General features: G+C 50.8%; 7 protein-coding genes across 7 annotated transcripts; 2 read left to right on the top strand and 5 right to left on the bottom strand.

The window, feature by feature from the left end:
• Positions 1–434: 434 nt before the first annotated feature.
• Positions 435–4227, bottom strand: BDR25DRAFT_345066 (uncharacterized protein). Its single transcript, XM_033694007.1, has 5 exons — positions 3053–4227; positions 2925–2989; positions 2676–2819; positions 919–2625; positions 435–863 (listed from the first exon to the last, which is right to left on the bottom strand). The coding sequence occupies exons 1-5, from the start codon at positions 3870–3872 to the stop codon at positions 705–707; spliced, it is 2895 nt and encodes a 964-aa protein (XP_033544167.1). The 5' UTR covers positions 3873–4227; the 3' UTR covers positions 435–704.
• Positions 4228–4574: 347 nt separating this feature from the next.
• Positions 4575–6820, bottom strand: BDR25DRAFT_336089 (phosphatidylinositol-3,4,5-trisphosphate 3-phosphatase). The gene is made up of 3 exons (XM_033693071.1): positions 6810–6820; positions 6668–6752; positions 4575–6614 (listed from the first exon to the last, which is right to left on the bottom strand). Exons 1-3 carry the CDS (start codon positions 6810–6812, stop codon positions 4882–4884), a joined length of 1821 nt encoding a protein of 606 aa, XP_033544166.1. The 5' UTR covers positions 6813–6820; the 3' UTR covers positions 4575–4881.
• A 268-nt stretch (positions 6821–7088) lies between these two features.
• BDR25DRAFT_292449 (uncharacterized protein) lies at positions 7089–8992 on the bottom strand. The gene is made up of 3 exons (XM_033688661.1): positions 8451–8992; positions 8055–8393; positions 7089–8004 (listed from the first exon to the last, which is right to left on the bottom strand). The coding sequence occupies exons 1-3, from the start codon at positions 8973–8975 to the stop codon at positions 7129–7131; spliced, it is 1740 nt and encodes a 579-aa protein (XP_033544165.1). The 5' UTR covers positions 8976–8992; the 3' UTR covers positions 7089–7128.
• A 182-nt stretch (positions 8993–9174) lies between these two features.
• On the bottom strand, positions 9175–11256 carry BDR25DRAFT_292446 (phosphatidate cytidylyltransferase 1). The gene is made up of 5 exons (XM_033688660.1): positions 10899–11256; positions 10454–10826; positions 10056–10402; positions 9548–10006; positions 9175–9496 (listed from the first exon to the last, which is right to left on the bottom strand). Exons 1-5 carry the CDS (start codon positions 11055–11057, stop codon positions 9458–9460), a joined length of 1377 nt encoding a protein of 458 aa, XP_033544164.1. The 5' UTR covers positions 11058–11256; the 3' UTR covers positions 9175–9457.
• Positions 11257–11371: 115 nt separating this feature from the next.
• BDR25DRAFT_305714 (uncharacterized protein) lies at positions 11372–14072 on the top strand. Its single transcript, XM_033690464.1, has one exon. It carries the CDS (start codon positions 11469–11471, stop codon positions 13656–13658), a length of 2190 nt encoding a protein of 729 aa, XP_033544163.1. The 5' UTR covers positions 11372–11468; the 3' UTR covers positions 13659–14072.
• Positions 14073–14203: 131 nt separating this feature from the next.
• BDR25DRAFT_376295 (uncharacterized protein) lies at positions 14204–14466 on the bottom strand (the record flags this gene model as incomplete). Its single annotated transcript, XM_033697438.1, has 1 exon — positions 14204–14466. A coding segment is annotated over one exon (261 nt), but the record flags the coding sequence as incomplete, so codon positions are not given.
• A 1209-nt stretch (positions 14467–15675) lies between these two features.
• Positions 15676–17396, top strand: BDR25DRAFT_358863 (uncharacterized protein; the record flags this gene model as incomplete). The annotated part of the gene is made up of 8 exons (XM_033696005.1): positions 15676–15828; positions 15861–15900; positions 15958–16163; positions 16190–16218; positions 16279–16358; positions 16427–17204; positions 17239–17285; positions 17332–17396. 8 exons carry the CDS (start codon positions 15676–15678, stop codon positions 17394–17396), a joined length of 1398 nt encoding a protein of 465 aa, XP_033544161.1.
• Positions 17397–18672: the final 1276 nt, after the last annotated feature.

The raw sequence follows: 18672 nt of genomic DNA, 5'->3' as shown, positions 1-18672 counted from the left end.
CGATGTTCTACTTTCGATCTGGAGAGGTTTATAGCGCTAGGTTGTGAGGCCGCGCTCGAATCACACGAGTTGCGGCGTAGCTCGGGAGAGTAGCAAGGCAACAAACAAAGCCTCGGAATATATCGGAACCAGTAATAAATAGGGAAATTGGTTAGAAGCAATGCTTCGGTGAAAGAGATAATCTCGGCAGAGAAGACTGATGCGTGTGACTGGGACACTCACTGCAGAGGTAAGCACCGCATCATCCCCGAGTTCGGCAGTAACGATTGGCGTGATCAAGTCTGAACATGAGATGGTCAAAGGAACAAGCAAATGGAGGTTCAGAAAGTTTTAGCAATCCCGCGGCGTTCATGTGCCGTACTGTGCCTCTTTGTCTCCATATACAGAGAGTGGTACCCAACGTATTATCGAATTGAGAACTACGTTCGGTGTACAAAAAAAAAAAAAACATAGAGGGGAGATTTTAATAATCAATGGAATGGAATAGGGGAAATAAGAAGATTATCTCGGATACATTAAAGCGACCAATGTCACGTTACCCATATATCTATATCCATGCTCCATAAAATGCAGGCCGCATCCAACTGAGATGCTGAGACAAATTCTGGGTATCCAATTTGAACTCTCCACACCTCAACTATCCTAACCCGTGAATTCCCCAATTGCGGTGACCAGGATGAGCAGTTACGTTCTTAGCAGGCAGCTTACGTGTACTGCCTCATAGCATCCCTGTACCCATTCCCTCCCCGCAAATCGGCGTCAAAGTCTTCGGCAACGTCCAAAACACGTTTGATGTGATCCATCGAGAAAGCATCTTCCTCGGCAAGCGCAATCGACTGGGCAGTCTTGACGGCGTTCTTAATCTACGCAAAATCAGTAACTGTGGGGAGGTCGAATTTGCGAATAGAGGAAACTTACCTGTCGCCCATTTAGCACCTTCTTGCTCAATTCGTCGAAGTGTTCCTTTTCAAATGGCTCGCTCTCCTGGCCTTCCATCTTCCTGACACTGCCGACATGGTGGGTCCAAACCTCCTTCCTCGCGTTGCGGGTGAGGTTTTCGTATCGAATAGCCATGTGAATGCGTGATTGGAAAGCCTCGTCAAACGTCTCGACCCTGTTTGTGGTGAGGAATAAGATACCCTGATAGTACTCCAGAAGACGCAGGAATATTGAGACAAGCGCATTTCTGTGAATGTCATGGACTTCCCGTTTCTCCAAGAAAACGTCTGCTTCATCAAGCAGCAAGATGGCGCCCCAAGAATGGGTAATGTCCATGATCTTGTTGAGCTCTGCCTCGAGCATGCGTGAATCTGTGCCTAGTTCACCGGCTGATACGGCGTACAACGGACACTTCAAATATTCGGCGATACTTTCCGCGGTAAGCGTCTTACCCACACCCGGAGGCCCGTGAAGCACGACATTGAGGCCTTTGCCCTTGCCCTGAATGACATCGTCAATCGTCTTGGCGGCATGGAACTTGTGGCTGCTGACCAGCCCCTTGAGATTCTGCTTGATGTGTTTATGCAGAACGAGCGAGCTGAAGGCTTCGTTGTTCCACTCGATGTCCTTGATTCCCGACAGTGAGAATTCGAGCCACAGCTTCTCTGAGAACGCGAAGCCCAAGACCACCGGGGAGGCGATCAGTAGCTCTTCCTCAGAAAAGGTGCATGCCGATTCATCGTTGCGATCTACTGCCTCAAGAGTTTCAGCGATGACTTCATTGCCATCCTCATCGACCGGGACATGGATGACATGCACCTGGTCGTTCTTGTCCACAAAAACCTTGACCTTCGTCCGTTCTCCAAAGCCGCTTTCGTCGCTCAAGTTGACCGCAGCTTCGGCGCCTGGAGTGTCAGACTCGGAATCTGCAGGGCAGCATTCGGAGCACTCGTCGTCGGAGTCATCTTGAGAATTGGGAGAGTCGTCATCCTCTCTTCGCTTGATGTATGATATGGGGTAATTTGGACACACTCGTCGGAATATTGCTGGATCAACCATAACCCTACCATTGATGTTAACCTTCGCAACAGCCTTCTTCTTCTTCTGATAGGCCAGGCCTTTGTGAAATCGGTAGTTCATCCCTTGGAGACCAACGAATTTCTTGCCGCGTTCTACCAGCTGCTTCTTGACACCTTCTGGATCCTTGTGGTACTGTAGGGGATACGTCGCGAGGCTGGTGATCTTTCGAGGCCCTTTAAAAGCTTCCACATGAACTTCTAGGTCACCCAGACCGAAGACTTTGCCATCATATTCGAGATACCGACCTTCGATGCTGTACCATTCTCCACGGAGTGGGTGTCTTTCCTTGTTCGCGTAGTCGACCTTGAAGCAACGGGGATCCTCGGTCGAGCCGTAGGTGGGGGTGAAGGCTATCGTGTTGGGTTTGAACAAGGCCCAAAGCAGGTCGAACGTGATGTTACCTGCCTTCAGCATTGGGTACAATGACTTCTTCGTGTCCTCGTAGTCCTCGTCAAGATAGGCAGCAAGAATTTTGCAGTGAGAAATTTGCTGGCTCAGCCTCTTTTTGATTTTCTTCTTCTTCTCTTTCTTTAATTGCGCCTTGAGAGTCTTCCGATAGTAGGTTTTCAGTTCTTCAAGGTAGAGGAAGAGCATGTTGGGATCAATCTATGTGCTTTTAGTACAATACGAATGCAACAGAAGGATTCAGAACTTACGCTAGGTGATTCCTCGACCAGCGAGACACCCTTGACATCCTTCATGACTTGTTGCAGCGCATCTCGAAGTGGCTTGGATTTGACATCGACTTTGGTATAGGAATACTTGTTTTCCCAATCGAACTTTCTGCGTACGACGAAAACCTACCCAGTATCAGCATATGCAGGTGATTATGGCAAAGGTAATATAAGTGCGCGACCGAGACGACACAGCCCACTACGAAGCGGGGATTTACAAAGGGAACTCACAAATTCATCAAACTCATTGACCTCCTTTTCCGCGCTCTCGGTAAACTTATAATTGTAGATGTTGCCTGGTCTTGATCAGCATGCATGTACCCGAGAGAGGACATCCACGGATGTGATCTGAAACTTACGATCCCACACCTGGTCGACTCGCTTATATTCGAGCGTGGATACCCGCTTCGACGGCTTCTTCTCCCTTTTCTTTTGTGTTTTCGACTTCTTTTTGGTTGTCTGCGGAGTCGTGGCTTGCGTCAGCTTTGTCATCTGCAATTGAGCCAACTGGGTTCTGAGGTTGCTCATTTGCGTATCGATATCATCGTCGACCGGGGCGGTTGCATCCGGCGTCGCCTCGGCACTGTCCTCCTCAGAGGACGACTCTTCCGCCTTGCTTGCTTTCCTACTCTTTCTCTTGCGTCGTCTCCTTTCATGTTCGCTTTCGCTTTCACTGGTGTCACTGGTATCGCTGGCCGTGCTCTCCGAGTCGTCGCTCGAGGAGTCATACTTTCTACTCTTGCGCTTCTTGGCCTTGGCCCTGGCTTTCGCCTTCTCCTTCTTCCGCTCCTTTCTCTTCAATGCTTTCTTCTTCCGCCGCCGTCGTTCCTGCTCGTCTTCGTCACTCTCGCTGTCGCTACTATCGCTAGAATCACTGTCGGAACTGTCCCCGTTGCTCTCCTCCGTCGTGCTTTCTTCCTTGGAACGCTTCTTTCCTTTGTTGGCCGAGCAGCACTTGTCCTTCCGCTTACCGTGCTTGTTGCATAGTGCCTGCTTTTTCGTCTTCTGTTTGGGCAGCTGCGTTTGCGGAGGGTCTCTCTCCGCAACTGCCGTGTCCGTCTCCACTTCCAGCGCCGTCACTGACTGTGCCTGGTCTAGTGTCACCCTGACGGCATCCTGGAAATCTCCAGTTCCCATGACTGCGCCGGGACTGTCTCGCGCACTTGAGTTCGAGTCCATGTCTGCCACGTTGCTGGGGAACAGTCTCGTGGATTGGATCGGATGTGGTTGAATGCGTAGGTATCGTGGGATATGCTGTGGACTGTATGCTCCTGGCGCTTCAGGAGCTTTACGTATGGGGGCGCTGCGTGCGGCTTTATAGCGGTGTGGGCTCCTGTTTGCTGGCCTCTCTACACGTGGTGAGTCAAGCTGCCAATCCACGACCGCGAACGAAGCATGAACGATGCAGAGTAGCGAATAGTAGTGGCGATGTCAGCACAGGCAGCACGTCCAAGGCTCACAGTTCGCCAATACTCAGACAGTGAGTGTAGACGGGAGTGCAGCACAGCGGTGCAACGACGGGTCAAGATGTCAGGAGGTTGTAAAGACTCAAAGAGCAGCGTCCGCCCTTTATACCCAGGCATACCGGGATGGGGCGGCGCAGGCAGACGCCGCCGCACGAGAGCGAAGCCATGGCTAAGACGCTTCTTTCTGCACCCTGTGCTCCGTCCTGCTGCCGGTGAAGGGAGCTGAAGAACTGTCTTCAGCCTGGCATTGCACACATTCCATCGTAACTCGCTGTCCTGGTGCGCGTCCTGTTCACGGACCAGTGCACTAGGTCCGATTCGGTGACCTAATCGGCAATCTCACCGCTCCACCTGTGATACCTTGTTCCTCGGCCTTGGCCGGACACTTTTTGCACTCGCAGCCTGATCATTTCATATCGAGTTATATTGAATGTCTGCCTGGTCGGACCACAAATATCACTGGCCACCACCAGGCTATCCAGCCTTGCTCTAATGGCCCTCCGTGAGGGGTCGCTCTTGCAAGATGGGTACCCCTCTGTTCCACCGATACATGTCCTCTGTTCCCAGCGCCCAGTCTCTGCATCCTGCAACATGCAGCCAGGGATACTGTACTTGATACGCTCGGCCAAGACCTTGCAAAAGAAATCCTGGTTACAGTACTCGCACACATCAGTGCCATGCAATCCTTCCTCTTCCTTGTCACGCTCTCAGCGCTTGTTCTGTCAATCAAAACCTGTGTTCGTCTTCTTCGCGTATCCCAAGCGGCCCAAGGAATGCTCGTTCGCTGTTTTCATTTCTTCTTCGGGTCTTCCGCCCGGCAGGTCTCCGGTCGAAATGTGTTGAATCCCCCCCACGATGCCTGCCACGTCGTCGTGGTTTGATGCAGGTGAATGTGTGTTGGAACCACCAGTTTCTGGCTTTGTCTTGCCTTGCGCAGGCCATGTGCCGTCCAATTGTGCAGAAGCCGAGCTTGGCGACTGGTTCCTACACGTGGGTAACCCCGACGGTCCGCTCCCGCTGCTAGGTGTCTCAATCGTCTCCTCGCCGCTTAGCCCATGCGAACGTACACCTGCTGTGCTGTTCTCATGTGGGTCGGGCGCCGTGAAAACCGTATGCTGGCTCTTGACACTGCTTGCCTTGCTAATGTCCACGCTCGATCCAGCGGGGCTCGATGTCCGGAGACCAAGATCTTTCTCCTCGCTTGGTGCAACATTGTCTTGCCCTTTCCAGTCTGCGGGAGATGTCTGCTTAACCTCTTCGCCCTCCTTGGGTTCAGTGATCACAATTCCTGGTTTACCCCCCTCGTCCTTGAGCGCTTTCCACACAACGGCGATTTTATCAAACGCTCGTGTACCCTTCTTGCTACTACCTTTGATACCGTCCATCGCGTCCCATGTGATTTCGAACACCCCTGATTCGTCTGCTTCACCATTTTGTTCAGGCCCGTTACCTTCAAAAAAGGTATTCATCCAGACGTGTGCGACCGAAGTAACCATGGTTAAACCATATGCTGCCTTGTTACGCCGCTCGACGTCAATGTTGAAGTCGTTCGTTGGTAGGACCACTCGCTTCGATGGACGGAACACAACGTCCCCCTTTCCATTTTCCTTGCTACTCGGAGAATCCTCTTCCTTGGAGAAGCTTGCGCCGTCTAATAATGCGCCTTTGCCCAAATGATATGTCGAGGCCTGCTTGACACCCTGTTCATCGTTGTTGTCACTATCAGGAGAAGCAGTCTTTGGCTCCTTCTTGCTTAGAGATCTCTTCAATCCATTCTTGCCCATGACTTCATTCACGGCCTGAGCAAATCCGCCGGTGCTCTGAATCTCACCCCTCACTACCTCCCTTTCAGACCTCGTGAAAGTGTGGAATGCCTTGATAATCTTCCCGTCATTCACGAATCCCTCGACCTGAATCTTGACGCCGTCTCTCAGCCCCCAGCAATGCACTTCAAGCACCTCAACCTGCCTCTCAACGTAGATCTTGCCGTGCTTAGCCCACCGCTCAACATAACCAATCCACCTTAGCTGACTGGGTATGCTAACGCCATCACCCCACCCTGGCCGCATACGACGTTCTGTAAACCTCTTCAAGGCATCCTTGGCCTCCCAGCCCTCCTCGCTAATTAGGTAGCTGCAACTTGCCGTTCCACTTCTGCCTTTGCCAGCCTTGCAGTGAACGACGACGACCCGACCCTTCTTCCCCTTGAGCCAGTTGCGCATGCTCGCCATCATATGGGGTATCAAGACAAAGGGCGGCGGGTGGTGGTCGGGGAAGGGATAGTGGTATACCCGGTTGTATACCTCATCGTCGGGATATCCGGTGCCCTCGGCGCGAAACTCCCATATAGCCCAGTCTTCGCCATGCTTGTGGTCGAGAAACTTAACAAGTGAATCGAGGGGATTTCGGTATGCGCGTTGGGGATAGGTTCCTGACGGACCAGATGTGGCGATAACTTAGGGCAGGAAGTCAGTCTCCACGCACAGTCGTAGGGTGAAGGAGCATTACTGTGATCTGTCACGTAACATAGATCTAGTCCGGCTTCGGCATGTCTAGCTCGCGGGCCCGCCACTATCTGGCGGAGTAGCGACGCCTGAAGGGACAGTTAGCAGTGTAGGCTTGATGCAAATGACTCTGCGGCCCTACAAACCATATCCTCGTCTTGCAAAGACGCGGCAGCAGTCAGGGAGTTGGCGGAGTTAGTCTTTCACCTGGGCATGGTGATGACAGGAGTGAGTAAGTGGTTTAGCTTCGGAAGGTGTAGTTGTGTGAGCAGAAGGAGGTCAGGCAGGGCGCTTGCAATGCAAGCGATGCGCGCACGAACTAGTGATGTCATCCTGGTCAAGCTTTTTGCCAAGCGTTTTCGGCCGTGTTGCTCCCGGCCTGTGGCTGGAGTCAACCCTACAGGGTTCCATTTCTTACTCATACTCGCGGAGCTTCGTATATTTGTATTCCTATATGTGCCTACATCATGCAGCTAAAGCGTCTTCATTTCCCGTACTAGGTGCAGCGGCGAACCTAGCGGACACCGCAGTCTTATGCAGCCTTTTGGGAGTGATGCCCATAGCTTCCATGTCCTTCAGAACTGCAGGCGTCCTTGCATCTCCATCTTCACAGCCCTCTTCAATTAACATCTCCAACATCCCTCTACGGGGTATGTAACTTTGCCCTCTCATCTCTTCGTAATACTGGAAGGCCCCTTCCACATCTCCAACACTTAAGCACACATGGACAAGACGATCGTAAGTCAAAGCATCTGGCACAACACCAAGCTGGATCATTTCCGAGGCCAGAAACATGGCGAGTTCTTTACGTCCAGCTCTATGACAGCCTTGGAAGAGAATGTTGAACGTCGCCGTGGTTGGTCCTGCCTGACTAACCGTGTGGAGCGCCTTGTATATTTCCAACGCTTCTTCCAGCCTTCCGCGGTGCACCGAAGCCTGTATGCAAACATTGATGGCCGAGGTTGGAACTTTGCGACCACTGTGCTCGAAGCTCTGAAGGATATCGAAAGCCTCCATGGGTCTTGAATCGTCTTGGTTTAGATACGCGAAGAGCGGATTGATGGCAATTTCGTCGACCTTGATTCCACCTTCTTGCATAATGAGAATGACTGAGAGACCGGCATTTAGGTCTTTGGCGTTGAGATATGTTTCCAGCAGCAGTTCATAGTGGTGCACATTGAACACCGTCTGACGTTCGGCCAGGACACGAAATACATCGGTCGCAAGTTTTACGTTCCCGATGCGGGCTGCCACATTCAACACATTCAGACACGTGCCAGTCGATGGCTTCAAGTATGATGGGACCACCTGCGCATTCCAAACGAGATTCACTGCTTCAACCTGCAAGACACTGGTTAGTAATATGGCGCCTACAAAGGTGTTATACTGACATGATGGAGCTTGCTGGCGCAGTCAAGGAGGTGCATCCAAAGTGTGTAAGACAAATTTCCAAGTCCAGAGCTCTGCCGCAGCAGTAGCAATTGGTGCGCCTCCTCGACCTCTCCGTAATCAAGCAGCATGTACATGGCGGTGTCGTAGAGCCATGGTGCCACAGGTATGCGCTGCTGCACCATGTCGTCTATCTTCTCCAAAGCTTGTTCAAACAGGCGATCACGCAGCAGGCCTGCGATGACGAAATTGTGCCCCTTGTCTGTCAACGTAAGCCACCGGTCCTTCATATATTCGAGAATCTCGGAGCGCAGTAGGTAGTCTGGATGGACTGCGAGCGCCTATCCACAACAGGTTAGCAAGCCACGACTAACACAAGAACATGGACTTCGCCATACCTCCAGAACGAAATGACAGGTGGTAGCATCGAGCTCTATGCCGTCCTCTCCCATGTCGTCCAAGATTTTCCTAATCTTTCCTGCTGTGCCATCCTCTGGGCTCACAAAACTGTGCAATATAGAAGCGTATAGCACTACATTAGGCCGCTCCCGCCTATCTTTCAAGAGGATCTTAATAATGTTCATAACCTCCGCATGGCGGCCAGCGGCGGCATCACTGCGAAGACGCTCGTAGAGTTCCGGTGTGGGCAGATGGACCAGGGAAGGCTTGCGGGCACTCGAAGACCCAATAGAGCGATCAAAGCCATGGCTAATGCCCGGGGCACTTGTTTGCCTCCCTACAGCTGTAGTGTAGGCACGCAATTGGGCTGTCGGGGAGGCTGGGCCCAGTGAACGTTTCGGAGGTACAGATTGAATCGCGCGTTGCAGTCGACCACGAGAAAGTCGGCAGAGTGCCGGCCCTGGTTGGAACGACGGACACAGACATTTCCACAACGCGTCGCTAACAATTGACGGTGGGTGCATTGCCGTGGTCACAAGGCTGTTGAAGTCTAAATGAGCACGACGTCTAAAGCTGAGGTTGCGGTTGTTAGGTCCTTGACCTGGCCTGTGCGGGCTGACGTCGCCAAAGAGTGCGCCGGGTGAACACACCTGGGCAAACACCGTCAACTATTCACGTTTACCACAGGCTACTGAAAGTTTCAAGATTCGTTGAAAATACTCCATTTTCCCCTGAATCCGCAGGGCCTAAGAAATGCTACTCAGATAACTTTCACCCAGAAGACCTGCTAACTACCCCAAACAGAAAGGAAAATAACGACAAGCCAAGTGAAGAAAAGGGTATATACAGAGAAGTCCAAAGGGGGCAAGTGCCCAATGCCCCAACCAAACATTACACATATTATGTCTAACCCAAAATCCTTCTGACCGAGGACTGTTGTGCTTCAATGCACTAAACTCACGGCAGAACGGCATGATCCGAACGGCAATCAGCGTGAACGGCGCCTTCACCTTCTTCTTAATTGTCCACTGAGGTATTCGAGAACCTGACATTCCATTAGCTTCGGTTTAAGCAAGCGTCTTCGCAAAGGGCGTACCTTGGGTGAGATAATCTCCTGGTTGACCAAATGCTTGCTCAACCCCTTAACGACCTCCATCTGTTCCTCGGGAGTCAAGCCGGTAATGGCAGACTCAATAATGCCACCCACACTTGTCGTGTGGATAGCAATGAAGCTAGAGTAGTACATGAAGGCAATGGAGCCCATGATGAACTGACAGTCCATGCGGTCCGTCATTCCTCCGTGGCCAGGAATTGAGTCACCGAAATCTTTAATCTTGAACGTGCGCTTGAGTCCAGAGGCAAAGAAGCCACCAAAGGGGGCAATTAGTGAAGCAAACGTTGCGAGGACGAAAACATGGAATTGAACAGGAGCAATGGAAAACCGGCTCGGCAATTGCGTCCATTCGGGCAAGGGCACGGGTAGAGTGAACATGCGAGGAATGAAGACCGGGTTCGGCTTGCATTCTAGCCCAGTCCAGAGGTTTGCACCGAGGTCCTGTAGCTGGTAAGCAAGCTTCATTGGGTACATGAGGGACGTGGCTTACATTCACTGGGCAGATAAAATATTTGTAACGAATCATGATGTGTGTGACGCCAATCCCAAAGATGATGGTGAAGAACCACGCGCCCAAGAAACCCTCCCACGTCTTCTTAGGCGAGATCTTGATCAAAGGCGTCCGGCCAAAAGTGATGCCGCAAATGTAGGCAAAGATATCATTGGTGATGACCATTGCCACGGGCAGGAAGAACCAAATCATGCCTTCGAAGATGTTATTGATGACAAAGTGGGCTTGGCCGACAATTAAGAACAGGGCCATATGAGTCCACGCAAATTGGGTGAATTGAAATTTATAGTGTCCCTTTTGCAGGGAGCTGACAAAGAAGATGAAGCCTAACCAGGAGTCAGTAGGGTGCGCAGAAGCGGGTGGGTCAGAATGCGTACCAATGATGTACAACATGAAGCTTATGAATCGGTGGTGGGTAGCAAGGGGGAGCAGGATCTTGTCGACCAACAAGATATGCTTAAAGTAGTAGATGACGCTCTCGCCGTAGAGGAAATACATGGTGGTGCCGAGAAAATACCAGTTGAGCGTCTTGGTAAAGCGCAGACTCCGCGCGCGGCTGGGGACGTTCGAAATAGCAATGACTTCTTTGAAAGATATGATCTGGACGGCGGTCACGACAATGATGATGTAGATGTGGCCGGCAAACATGGACCAGAAGAAACCGCCGATCATGATGAAAGTCCAGATTGTGCGAGTGATGAAGTTCTGCTTCTTCTTCTCATACTCTGATTGCGGCGGGGGTTCGGGCGACTGGGAGTGTGTTAGAAACGAGCGGGATGCAGCTCGAGTGGGAGGGGATGGGGTTGAGAGTGGGTAACTGACGGCAGGCTTTATCTTGTGGGAGGCGCCGTTGCGCGTGGGACTGCCCGGCTCTGAAGCATTCTCGCTGATTTCTGACATGCTAGTGCTGGGTCTTCGCGCCTTTCCGTTGGCTGCGCCTCCCCGGTGTTGGAACTTAACGTCTTTCCGCGGTCGTGCCATAGCGGGCGGGTGTTTGTCTGTGACCCTAGATCTTCGCGGCTGGGCCGGGTTTGGTTGGCGGAGTCGAAGGCGCGGGGTGCAGGCCGTCGGCGGGGGAGGGGATGAGGGCGCAAAGAGCGCTGTAGCAGCGGGAGAGGTTAGGAGGAGATGCAAAGGGGGTAGGAGAGCGGCAGCGAAATTGGTAGTGGTGGAGTTGGAGTTGAGGAGGAGCTAAACGGCGTGGAGACGTCACCGCGCCCAGCCCGTGTTCGCGTCAACCTGAGGCTGCAGCACACGTGCAGGCGGACAACACACTCCACTCCACTCCGCTCCGCTCCACTGCGCTCACTCACTGCACTTCAGCACTTCAGCACCCCGCGCGCCAGCACGCCGAGTTGCGAAGCCGGGGAGACATGCGGGAGCGCTGGGACGATGGACGAAGATGACGACTTCGCCTTCTCCGACTGCGACCTCGACGACCTCCCCGCCAACACGCTGCAACAGCTTGAAACCGCCGCCATCGAGCTGACCCAGCACCCGCCAAACCCGCACCGCGCTGCAGACTCCGACTATGGCCTGGAAGACGGCGACGAAGTCATTAATCTTGACGACGACGCGGCCCCGCCTCCCCCGCTCCCACAGCTCCCACAGCTCCCCCGGCCCTCGTCACCGCGTGCCCACGACCACAATGGTTCCTCTCACGACGCCATTGAGGCCGAGGAGCAGCCGCGGCGGTCGCAGGTCGACGTCGGCCAGCTGCTGCGGCGCATCAAGAAGCTAGAGCAGGACAAGGCACGGCTGAACCGCGACCTGCAGGGCGAGAAGTCCAAGGCCCTCTCCAGGTCAGGCGAGGTCGACACGGTCCGGCGCCGCTTCGAAGCAGCGACCCGCGAGAACGAACGGCGGCTGCTCGCCCTGCAACAGTCGCACAGCCACGACTTTGCCAAACAGAAGGCCGAGCTGGAGAAGATGCGTCGCGAGCGCGAGACTGCTCAGACAAACAACCTGTTCCTTGAGCATGACCTGGCGCGAGAAGCAGATCGCGCAAGGCGCGTGAAGAAGGGCGCGAAGGAGGCCGCTGTCGCTGGGCCAAAGGCGAATGCGAGTCCGGTCGGGACGCCAAAGCGGCCAAAGGCCCTGCCCTTCCGTGATGGATTTGACGATGAAGATATCGTTATGGCCTCCCCCACCAAGAACCGGGACAGGCCGAAGCCGCCGACTCCCAGGCAGGTGGGCAAGCGCAAAAGGCAGATCACCGATCAGAGCCCAATACCTGCCCTGCAATTAAGCGAGCCCCGAGGCGGCCCCAAGGCTCAAGAGCCCTCAGTGCAAACTCATGCCAAGCTTGATGCTGCCATGCTTGAGAAGCTCAGGAGGGACGACCATCGGTTTGACCTCCTGCACCGCCTCGTTAACCATCGGTCGTCAAATGGGACGGACAGGGTTCTCGAGGCGCTGACGCAGTATGCTCTGCCATCCCGGCCCGACAAGAGGCTATCCTCAATCTTGTACGACGACCTCTCCCATTGTAGCGTGGGACACGACGTTCGTCAGCTCGCACTCCGAATCTGCTACATTTTCCTCTCCCTCTGGGATCGCTGCCTTCGGGAGAAATACTACGCTCCCGTATACCTATTTCTCGACGCCCTCCAGTTCATTCTCGCTTGTGAGCCCGCTTCCACTGCCGTCGCCTTGACAGAGCGTGCTATTCCCCTGATCATGGCCGCCGTAGACCTTGTTTCCGTCCCTGTCGCCCGTGCCGCGACAAATGTCAAGCATATCCCTGACCTGTACTCTCCATCCCAAAGAGCAATTTGCACTCATATTGACGTCTTGGAATGCCTCAATCTCCTGTACGTGATTGCTACAAGCTGCGTCACTTCCACAGAGGCTATCACTCGCTTCTGGCAGAGCATTCCTATCGACTTCGCCTTGGTTCTGCTGATGAAAGCGCAGCCCCTTCCACATATCATGCTTATGCTCCGTATTCTCAGTACCTCGTCTCTTCCAACAACCCTTGGGGCTATCGTCGCTGTTGGTTCTATGCCAGACCAACAAGCAAAGCGAGAGGTGGATATGATAGACCGTCTCACTCTACTCCTTTTCGAGACTCCCGAAGCTCTTCCGGATCCTGACGGTAAAGCGCTGCCGCCCACGCCATGTTCTGCGAAAGACATATGGGATCTTCGCATCCGCGTCCTCGCTCTTCTCACAAACTTCAGCATCTCAGACTATGGCTCGTCTCGTTTAGCAAACCACCGCAATTGCGTCGGGCGTCTTATCAAACATCTCGACTTCTCCCTCTCCTATCTCTACACCTCTCCTCTGTTACCAACTCAATCTCTTACCATCACGTCCATCAACATAAGCATGAAACTCATTTACCACCTCATGACGTCACACCCGGATATCGACATCAAGTCGAAGCTTGGCGCGGTTCAGGGAGGCAGTCACAAGTATCTAGTGGCACTAACACGATTAGCATTCAGTGAAGGACTAGTCCTGGAAGAGGGCATCGAAGAAGATGTCGTGGATGCCGCGCACGCGATCTTGGATGAAGGGCTAAGTCCGGAGGAAGGTGAAGGCTTGCTACGAGTATTCAGCAGTGGAGGCAGTGCGTAGGCTTCTCGCGAAAATTTCCACTAGCATTAAATCTTTTGGATGCTATTTAGCTGGCACGTTTCGAATCATAAAGGACGACACTCCTAGTGTATGTGGCCATTTCCAGTCCCGAATTTGCATCATGATAGATAATGGATAATAATTCAGATTAATTGGCATGTCCGTAGGTAGAAAGGTTTTCGTTGGCTTCCGCTTTTCCCTCCTTCAATCGTCTACGATACTTAGAGATCACGTCGTGAGGCGTGGGGATTTTCCGAGCAACAAGAGTCATCATTGTGGGTCAGAAGGGGGCTTACTCGTGTACATCCCAGCGCAAACTTCCATTCTGAATGATATCTCCTGTAGGGCTCCAAAAAGTTTTGTCCTCTTCGCCACACCACGCAACCTAGTTAAACAACAGCAAACACCTCAGTCGGATAAATATCAAATCCTTGTGGTGGCGCAATAAAAGCATTATAAATTGTGCCTGCGTACCCTGTAAAGTTATATGCAGGCCAGGAAACGATGATAGCAGTTCATCCTGTCCCCCCCTCCACAAAACCTTGTTTCAATTCGCCCACCTTTCCCCAACCCTCCCCAGTTCAGAGCTGACAGCAATCTTCTTCGGACCCAACTCTACTGCACTTGCATTCCGCAGCAGGAACTTCGCCACAACGCCATTATTGACATCTTCTAGGGGGCGGCACATCTTAAACAGACTTCCGTCCTCGTATCCTCTACAGTACGTTTCGACACCGGCGATTTCGCCTAAGATAGTGGAAATTGTTACGTTGAAGTCGTAACTGCAGGCTTGATAGTCACGACCAGCATTCTAGCCGCTTACAGACCAAACCCAGCCTCTTGGGATGTCCGTTTGGCGGGGTTAGGAAACGGAGGACGAGAGCACGGTGGCTGATTGGGCGAAAAGCAAGCCGAAGGAGGTCCTGCTTTGTGCTGTCGGCTTTTTGTGCTTGCATGAGAGATGCGATTGAAGTTCAAGTGGATGGGAATGGGTTCTGAGAGTTTTTCAACAATGCGGAAGAATCCGCTGGTTCTCTGAATAACTCCCACAATCAATGAAAAGGAGTGGCTTATTCCACGACCAGGACTAGAGAGAGGAGTATTATCTAGATTGAGGACGCAAAGCTGGTATGACACCTTGTAAACATAGGCAACAATCCACTGTATGACCTGCCATATGAAGGTGAGCGTTCTCATTTCAGGTCCTTGGTAATAGACCGGAAGTAGCGTCGGCGATCACAGCAGCCCGACTCCCACCTACTACTTTCCTCACTCTAATTGAGCTCGAACGCCACGTTGTTACCTTTCGCAACTATTCCCCAGTTTTCCCCAGGTCTTTTGAGAGAATACATTTTATTTTTATCCAACAAACTCGGCTCTTTGCCGACGGATTTCAGGTCAAACCCTCTGGGCATAATCTATCGACGTGGCCCTCTTCGAGCTATAACGGGAGGCCAGGACCGCGGCTGTTTGCCTTTTTCACACTCTCTTTTAGTTACGATACCGTCTTTTCTTCCTCTCCGTCTACTCCTTCTGGTCAGACGGGGGTTGGTGGGTTCCGTTCGAACTCCATTCGACAAAATCAGGCGGCCAAGAGAGTGATTTAACTCATTCATGTTAAAGGCTCAGCGAGCGTGTGTACGCCATCTCCTCGATGGCATACCTGGGGCGTTGGATGAGAGCTATGGCCAACTAGAACAGCCAATCCCCTTTAGCGAAGGACATGCCAGAGAGCGAGCATTAAGTATTGACCGCGTAGCTCACCTTGCAGTCGTTCAGAGACCCTAAAACAGTAAATCTCTACCCCTCTCATTGTCAAAAACCTCTGCTAGTAGACTTTGAAAGAGTTTTGTCTAATATCGTCACACTCTCATTTTCATGCGTGATTGCTTTCCCCTGTTTTCTTCGAATATTTGACATTCTCTGGGGAATCATGCCTCCAGTTAGCCTTAACTGCGTCTAATTTGTTAGAAGGCTGTGAGGCAAATGCTAAGCAAGACGTTGAGCCACATCATGCATGGGAAGATTGAAAAGAGTGCCCATCCCGCCCATAAATAGCTACTACTTTCAACTTCTTCACTTGCCAACACCGAATATGAATAGAATATCTCGAGTGGAGACACTCAGGCTACCAATTCTGCTTCTCATACTTGGCCATCTAGCTTGTCTTGTCAATGCTATAGCTCTGTCGCATCCACCTAGGGCCTTCATAACTCCACCGCCAGCCTTGCAGCGAAGAGCAGTAACAGCCTTGGGATGGTACTCTGCTGGGTTCACCAGCAGTCGTACAATTTGTGAGTTCTCTTCGTGTTTCCCGACGTACTGGGAACAAAGGGTCAAATATTGAACATCACAGGGAGCGCTTGGACATACGATAATGCGATATTTACTCCTTACACCTCGGCTAGCTTTTATGGATTCTGCTCTAAAACAAGCTCCTGCAATCTGTTCTACAGCTGTTCGTCGGGCTATATTCTCTACGCTCGAACTTCCTCCGCCTGGCAAGTCCAGCCTCTGGAAGATGCAATTAGAGAGCTGCTAACGGACACTTTAGTGGAACGTTGTCCTATACTTGCACTTTCAACCTTCTTTATCCCTCTCTCGGGGCCTCGACCCCCAGGTCGCATTTCTGGTGCGACCTTAAAGGCTACACTGGGTTGAATATTTTCGCCACGTCACCATCGGTGACTACTACATCAGGTATTTGCCTCTTTGCTGCCTCCCAGCCTTATATTTAGCGAGCATAGAATGGCTAATAGGCTCTTTAGCGCCCCCTGTAACGACTATTGTTACTTCGATTACAACGGTGAAAGTGACAAACCCTCCATCCACAGTAACGAAGGTCGAAACTTCGCCTCCGCTCACCGTCACCCAAGTATCTGTATTCACCTCCGCAATCACTCAAAGCCCACCTGCCCCTCCTCCACCGAGCAACCAGCCCACATCGCTCTCCCAAAAGCCAGCCTCCATCACTTCTTCCCGCCCAAGTGACTCACAACCTAGCTCTGCCGCTCTTCCAAACAACCCTGTCTCAACCGTCGTCGCAGCACCTCCCAACAACTCTCCTGCCTCAATCAACAATCCACCATACAATGTTGCGCCATCCAATAACCCCACTGAAACGATTCTAGGCGACTCTAGCATCATCCGTACGATCAACAATCCTATAGGTGCTACAAACCTAGTTGCCCCCACTACTATACAACGCAAGCCTGATACTGGAATTATCGTTGGTGGTGCGGTGGGAGGTTTTGCAACCGTGGGCATCATCGGACTTCTTGCCTTGTTTCTCCTAAAACGCATGAGGAGTACCCCACCACAAGTATTGGATTATCCTCAAACCCCACCCTCAGACAAAATCCTCGTACCAGAGCTTTCAGTGTCACCCAGCTATGCAATTCCATCTCCATATGCAATACAGGCAGAAGCATACAGGCCTAACTCGGTATCGCCCGCCCCGCAACATCTATCCAGCTGGGAAACCCAGAATGCTGGAGTCGAAGGATATGGATATGGAAATGTGAACGAGTTACCAAGTCAACGCATGTAGAAAAGATAATCGAGGAAATAATGACTTGAGAATGAATGAAAAATTGACGCAAGGATATACTTTGATGTTGGATGATGGTATGTGGTAGCATAAAGATAGATTAATGATAGTTGACACCTAAAGGTGTTCCAACAAAAGTGTCATGTGCCAACTCACCCTTACGCTCTGAACGATTTGCACCCTCATAAGAGCCATAGATGTGGTACCGCTAATTATTATAAGCTTTTAATATAGTTTTACATATATATGCGTGTGTGCTTAGATAGCGTAATACAATCACAGCTATTACTTGCATAGAAGTGTTATAAAGATAGAGCTTATTATTAATACACTTACACTACTAATTAAACTAGTAGAAGGTTTCTATATATAGATTATAAGAATCTAATTTAGTTTATAGTAGAAGCTTCTTCTCTACTTGCACACTCTATGTACTTATAAATTTAACCTTCTCTAGTTTTATAATTTTAGATTTAGCTACACTATTGCTAAGTTTTTTATCTATAGTGTTATCTTTAAGCTTAACTAATGTATATAAGGATGGGGCTCTGTACTACTGCGCTAATACAACTAAAAAGGTGCGAATAATCAACCAACAGTTGATCAGCGTACATAATAGTATATATACCTGTCGCGCGTAAAGACTCTAGTACAAGCCGTTTCTATTCTTACAGTGCATTATCACCCTTTGTAAGGACTAGCGGCCTTACAGTGCATTATCATCCTTTGTAAGGACTAGCGGCTTTACAATGTATTAGATGTATTTATATTAATCTTACTAGGCTCTAGCTAGAGCTTTAAAGACAGCTATAGAAAAGTAATAAATGTAATAGTAGAAGCCTTTTTTTAACAACTTTCTTGCTAATAACTTGTTTTTAGACAGTACTATATATTTTTCTAGCATTAAGCTAGAGACGATATTTATATAGATAGCAAACACAGCATGTAATATATAGTAGAGTGTAATCTATTAGGCAACACTATTTTAAAAGACATAGAAAGCTACTTAGAGCGCAACTCTATAACTAGTTAGATTTAATATAGCTTATAATATTGTTTCCTCTAGTAGCTAGAGATACTTTATAATAAAAGTTATAGCTAAATTCTATATAATATAAGTAGAAATACTTAAAGCATAGTTACATATTTAACAACAGCTATTGTCTGTACATAAGTACAGCTGAATTAGGTTGCCTGAAACAGTTAGCTATCTAGCCTGTGCGTAGCCACGCAGAGAAGGGACCTACTACTAGATGCGTAGCTATCTAGAGAAGTAAGCTAACTAACACTAATTAGTTCTGTTAACTAGCAGATTTTTACTGCGTGCGTAGCTACACAGAGGAGACATCTCCCTAAGATAATAGATTAGCAAGGTGGCTTTAACTGCTAGTACAAGAGCTAGCCCGCCGCTGCAGTATCTATCTACCGCGTGCGTAGCCACGCAGAGGAGGCACCTACTGCACT

Source organism: Lindgomyces ingoldianus, assembly GCF_010093535.1.
Source record: "Lindgomyces ingoldianus strain ATCC 200398 unplaced genomic scaffold BDR25scaffold_30, whole genome shotgun sequence".
Taxonomy (NCBI): Eukaryota; Fungi; Ascomycota; class Dothideomycetes; order Pleosporales; family Lindgomycetaceae; genus Lindgomyces; species Lindgomyces ingoldianus.
This window is presented reverse-complemented; position numbering and strand designations above follow the sequence as displayed.

Bases quoted from the DNA above. Each gene is read 5' to 3' on its own strand.
- BDR25DRAFT_305714 (XM_033690464.1), top strand. From the start codon at position 11,469: ATGGACGAAGATGACGACTTCGCCTTCTCCGACTGCGACCTCGACGAC.
- BDR25DRAFT_292446 (XM_033688660.1), bottom strand. From the start codon at position 11,057: ATGGCACGACCGCGGAAAGACGTTAAGTTCCAACACCGGGGAGGCGCA. The intron at 10,827-10,898 runs GTCAGTTACCCA...ACACACTCCCAG, and splicing joins CCCACAAGATAAAGCCTGCC to TCGCCCGAACCCCCGCCGCA. The intron at 10,403-10,453 runs GTACGCATTCTG...ACTCCTGGTTAG, and splicing joins CTTCATGTTGTACATCATTG to GCTTCATCTTCTTTGTCAGC.
- BDR25DRAFT_292449 (XM_033688661.1), bottom strand. From the start codon at position 8,975: ATGCACCCACCGTCAATTGTTAGCGACGCGTTGTGGAAATGTCTGTGT. The intron at 8,394-8,450 runs GTATGGCGAAGT...TGTTGTGGATAG, and splicing joins CCTGTCATTTCGTTCTGGAG to GCGCTCGCAGTCCATCCAGA. The intron at 8,005-8,054 runs GTCAGTATAACA...AGTGTCTTGCAG, and splicing joins GCGCCAGCAAGCTCCATCAT to GTTGAAGCAGTGAATCTCGT.
- BDR25DRAFT_345066 (XM_033694007.1), bottom strand. From the start codon at position 3,872: ATGGACTCGAACTCAAGTGCGCGAGACAGTCCCGGCGCAGTCATGGGA. The intron at 2,820-2,924 runs GTGAGTTCCCTT...GATACTGGGTAG, and splicing joins TCAATGAGTTTGATGAATTT to GTTTTCGTCGTACGCAGAAA. The intron at 2,626-2,675 runs GTAAGTTCTGAA...AAAAGCACATAG, and splicing joins TGGTCGAGGAATCACCTAGC to ATTGATCCCAACATGCTCTT.
- BDR25DRAFT_336089 (XM_033693071.1), bottom strand. The intron at 6,615-6,667 runs GTAATGCTCCTT...TCCTGCCCTAAG, and splicing joins ATGTTACGTGACAGATCACA to TTATCGCCACATCTGGTCCG.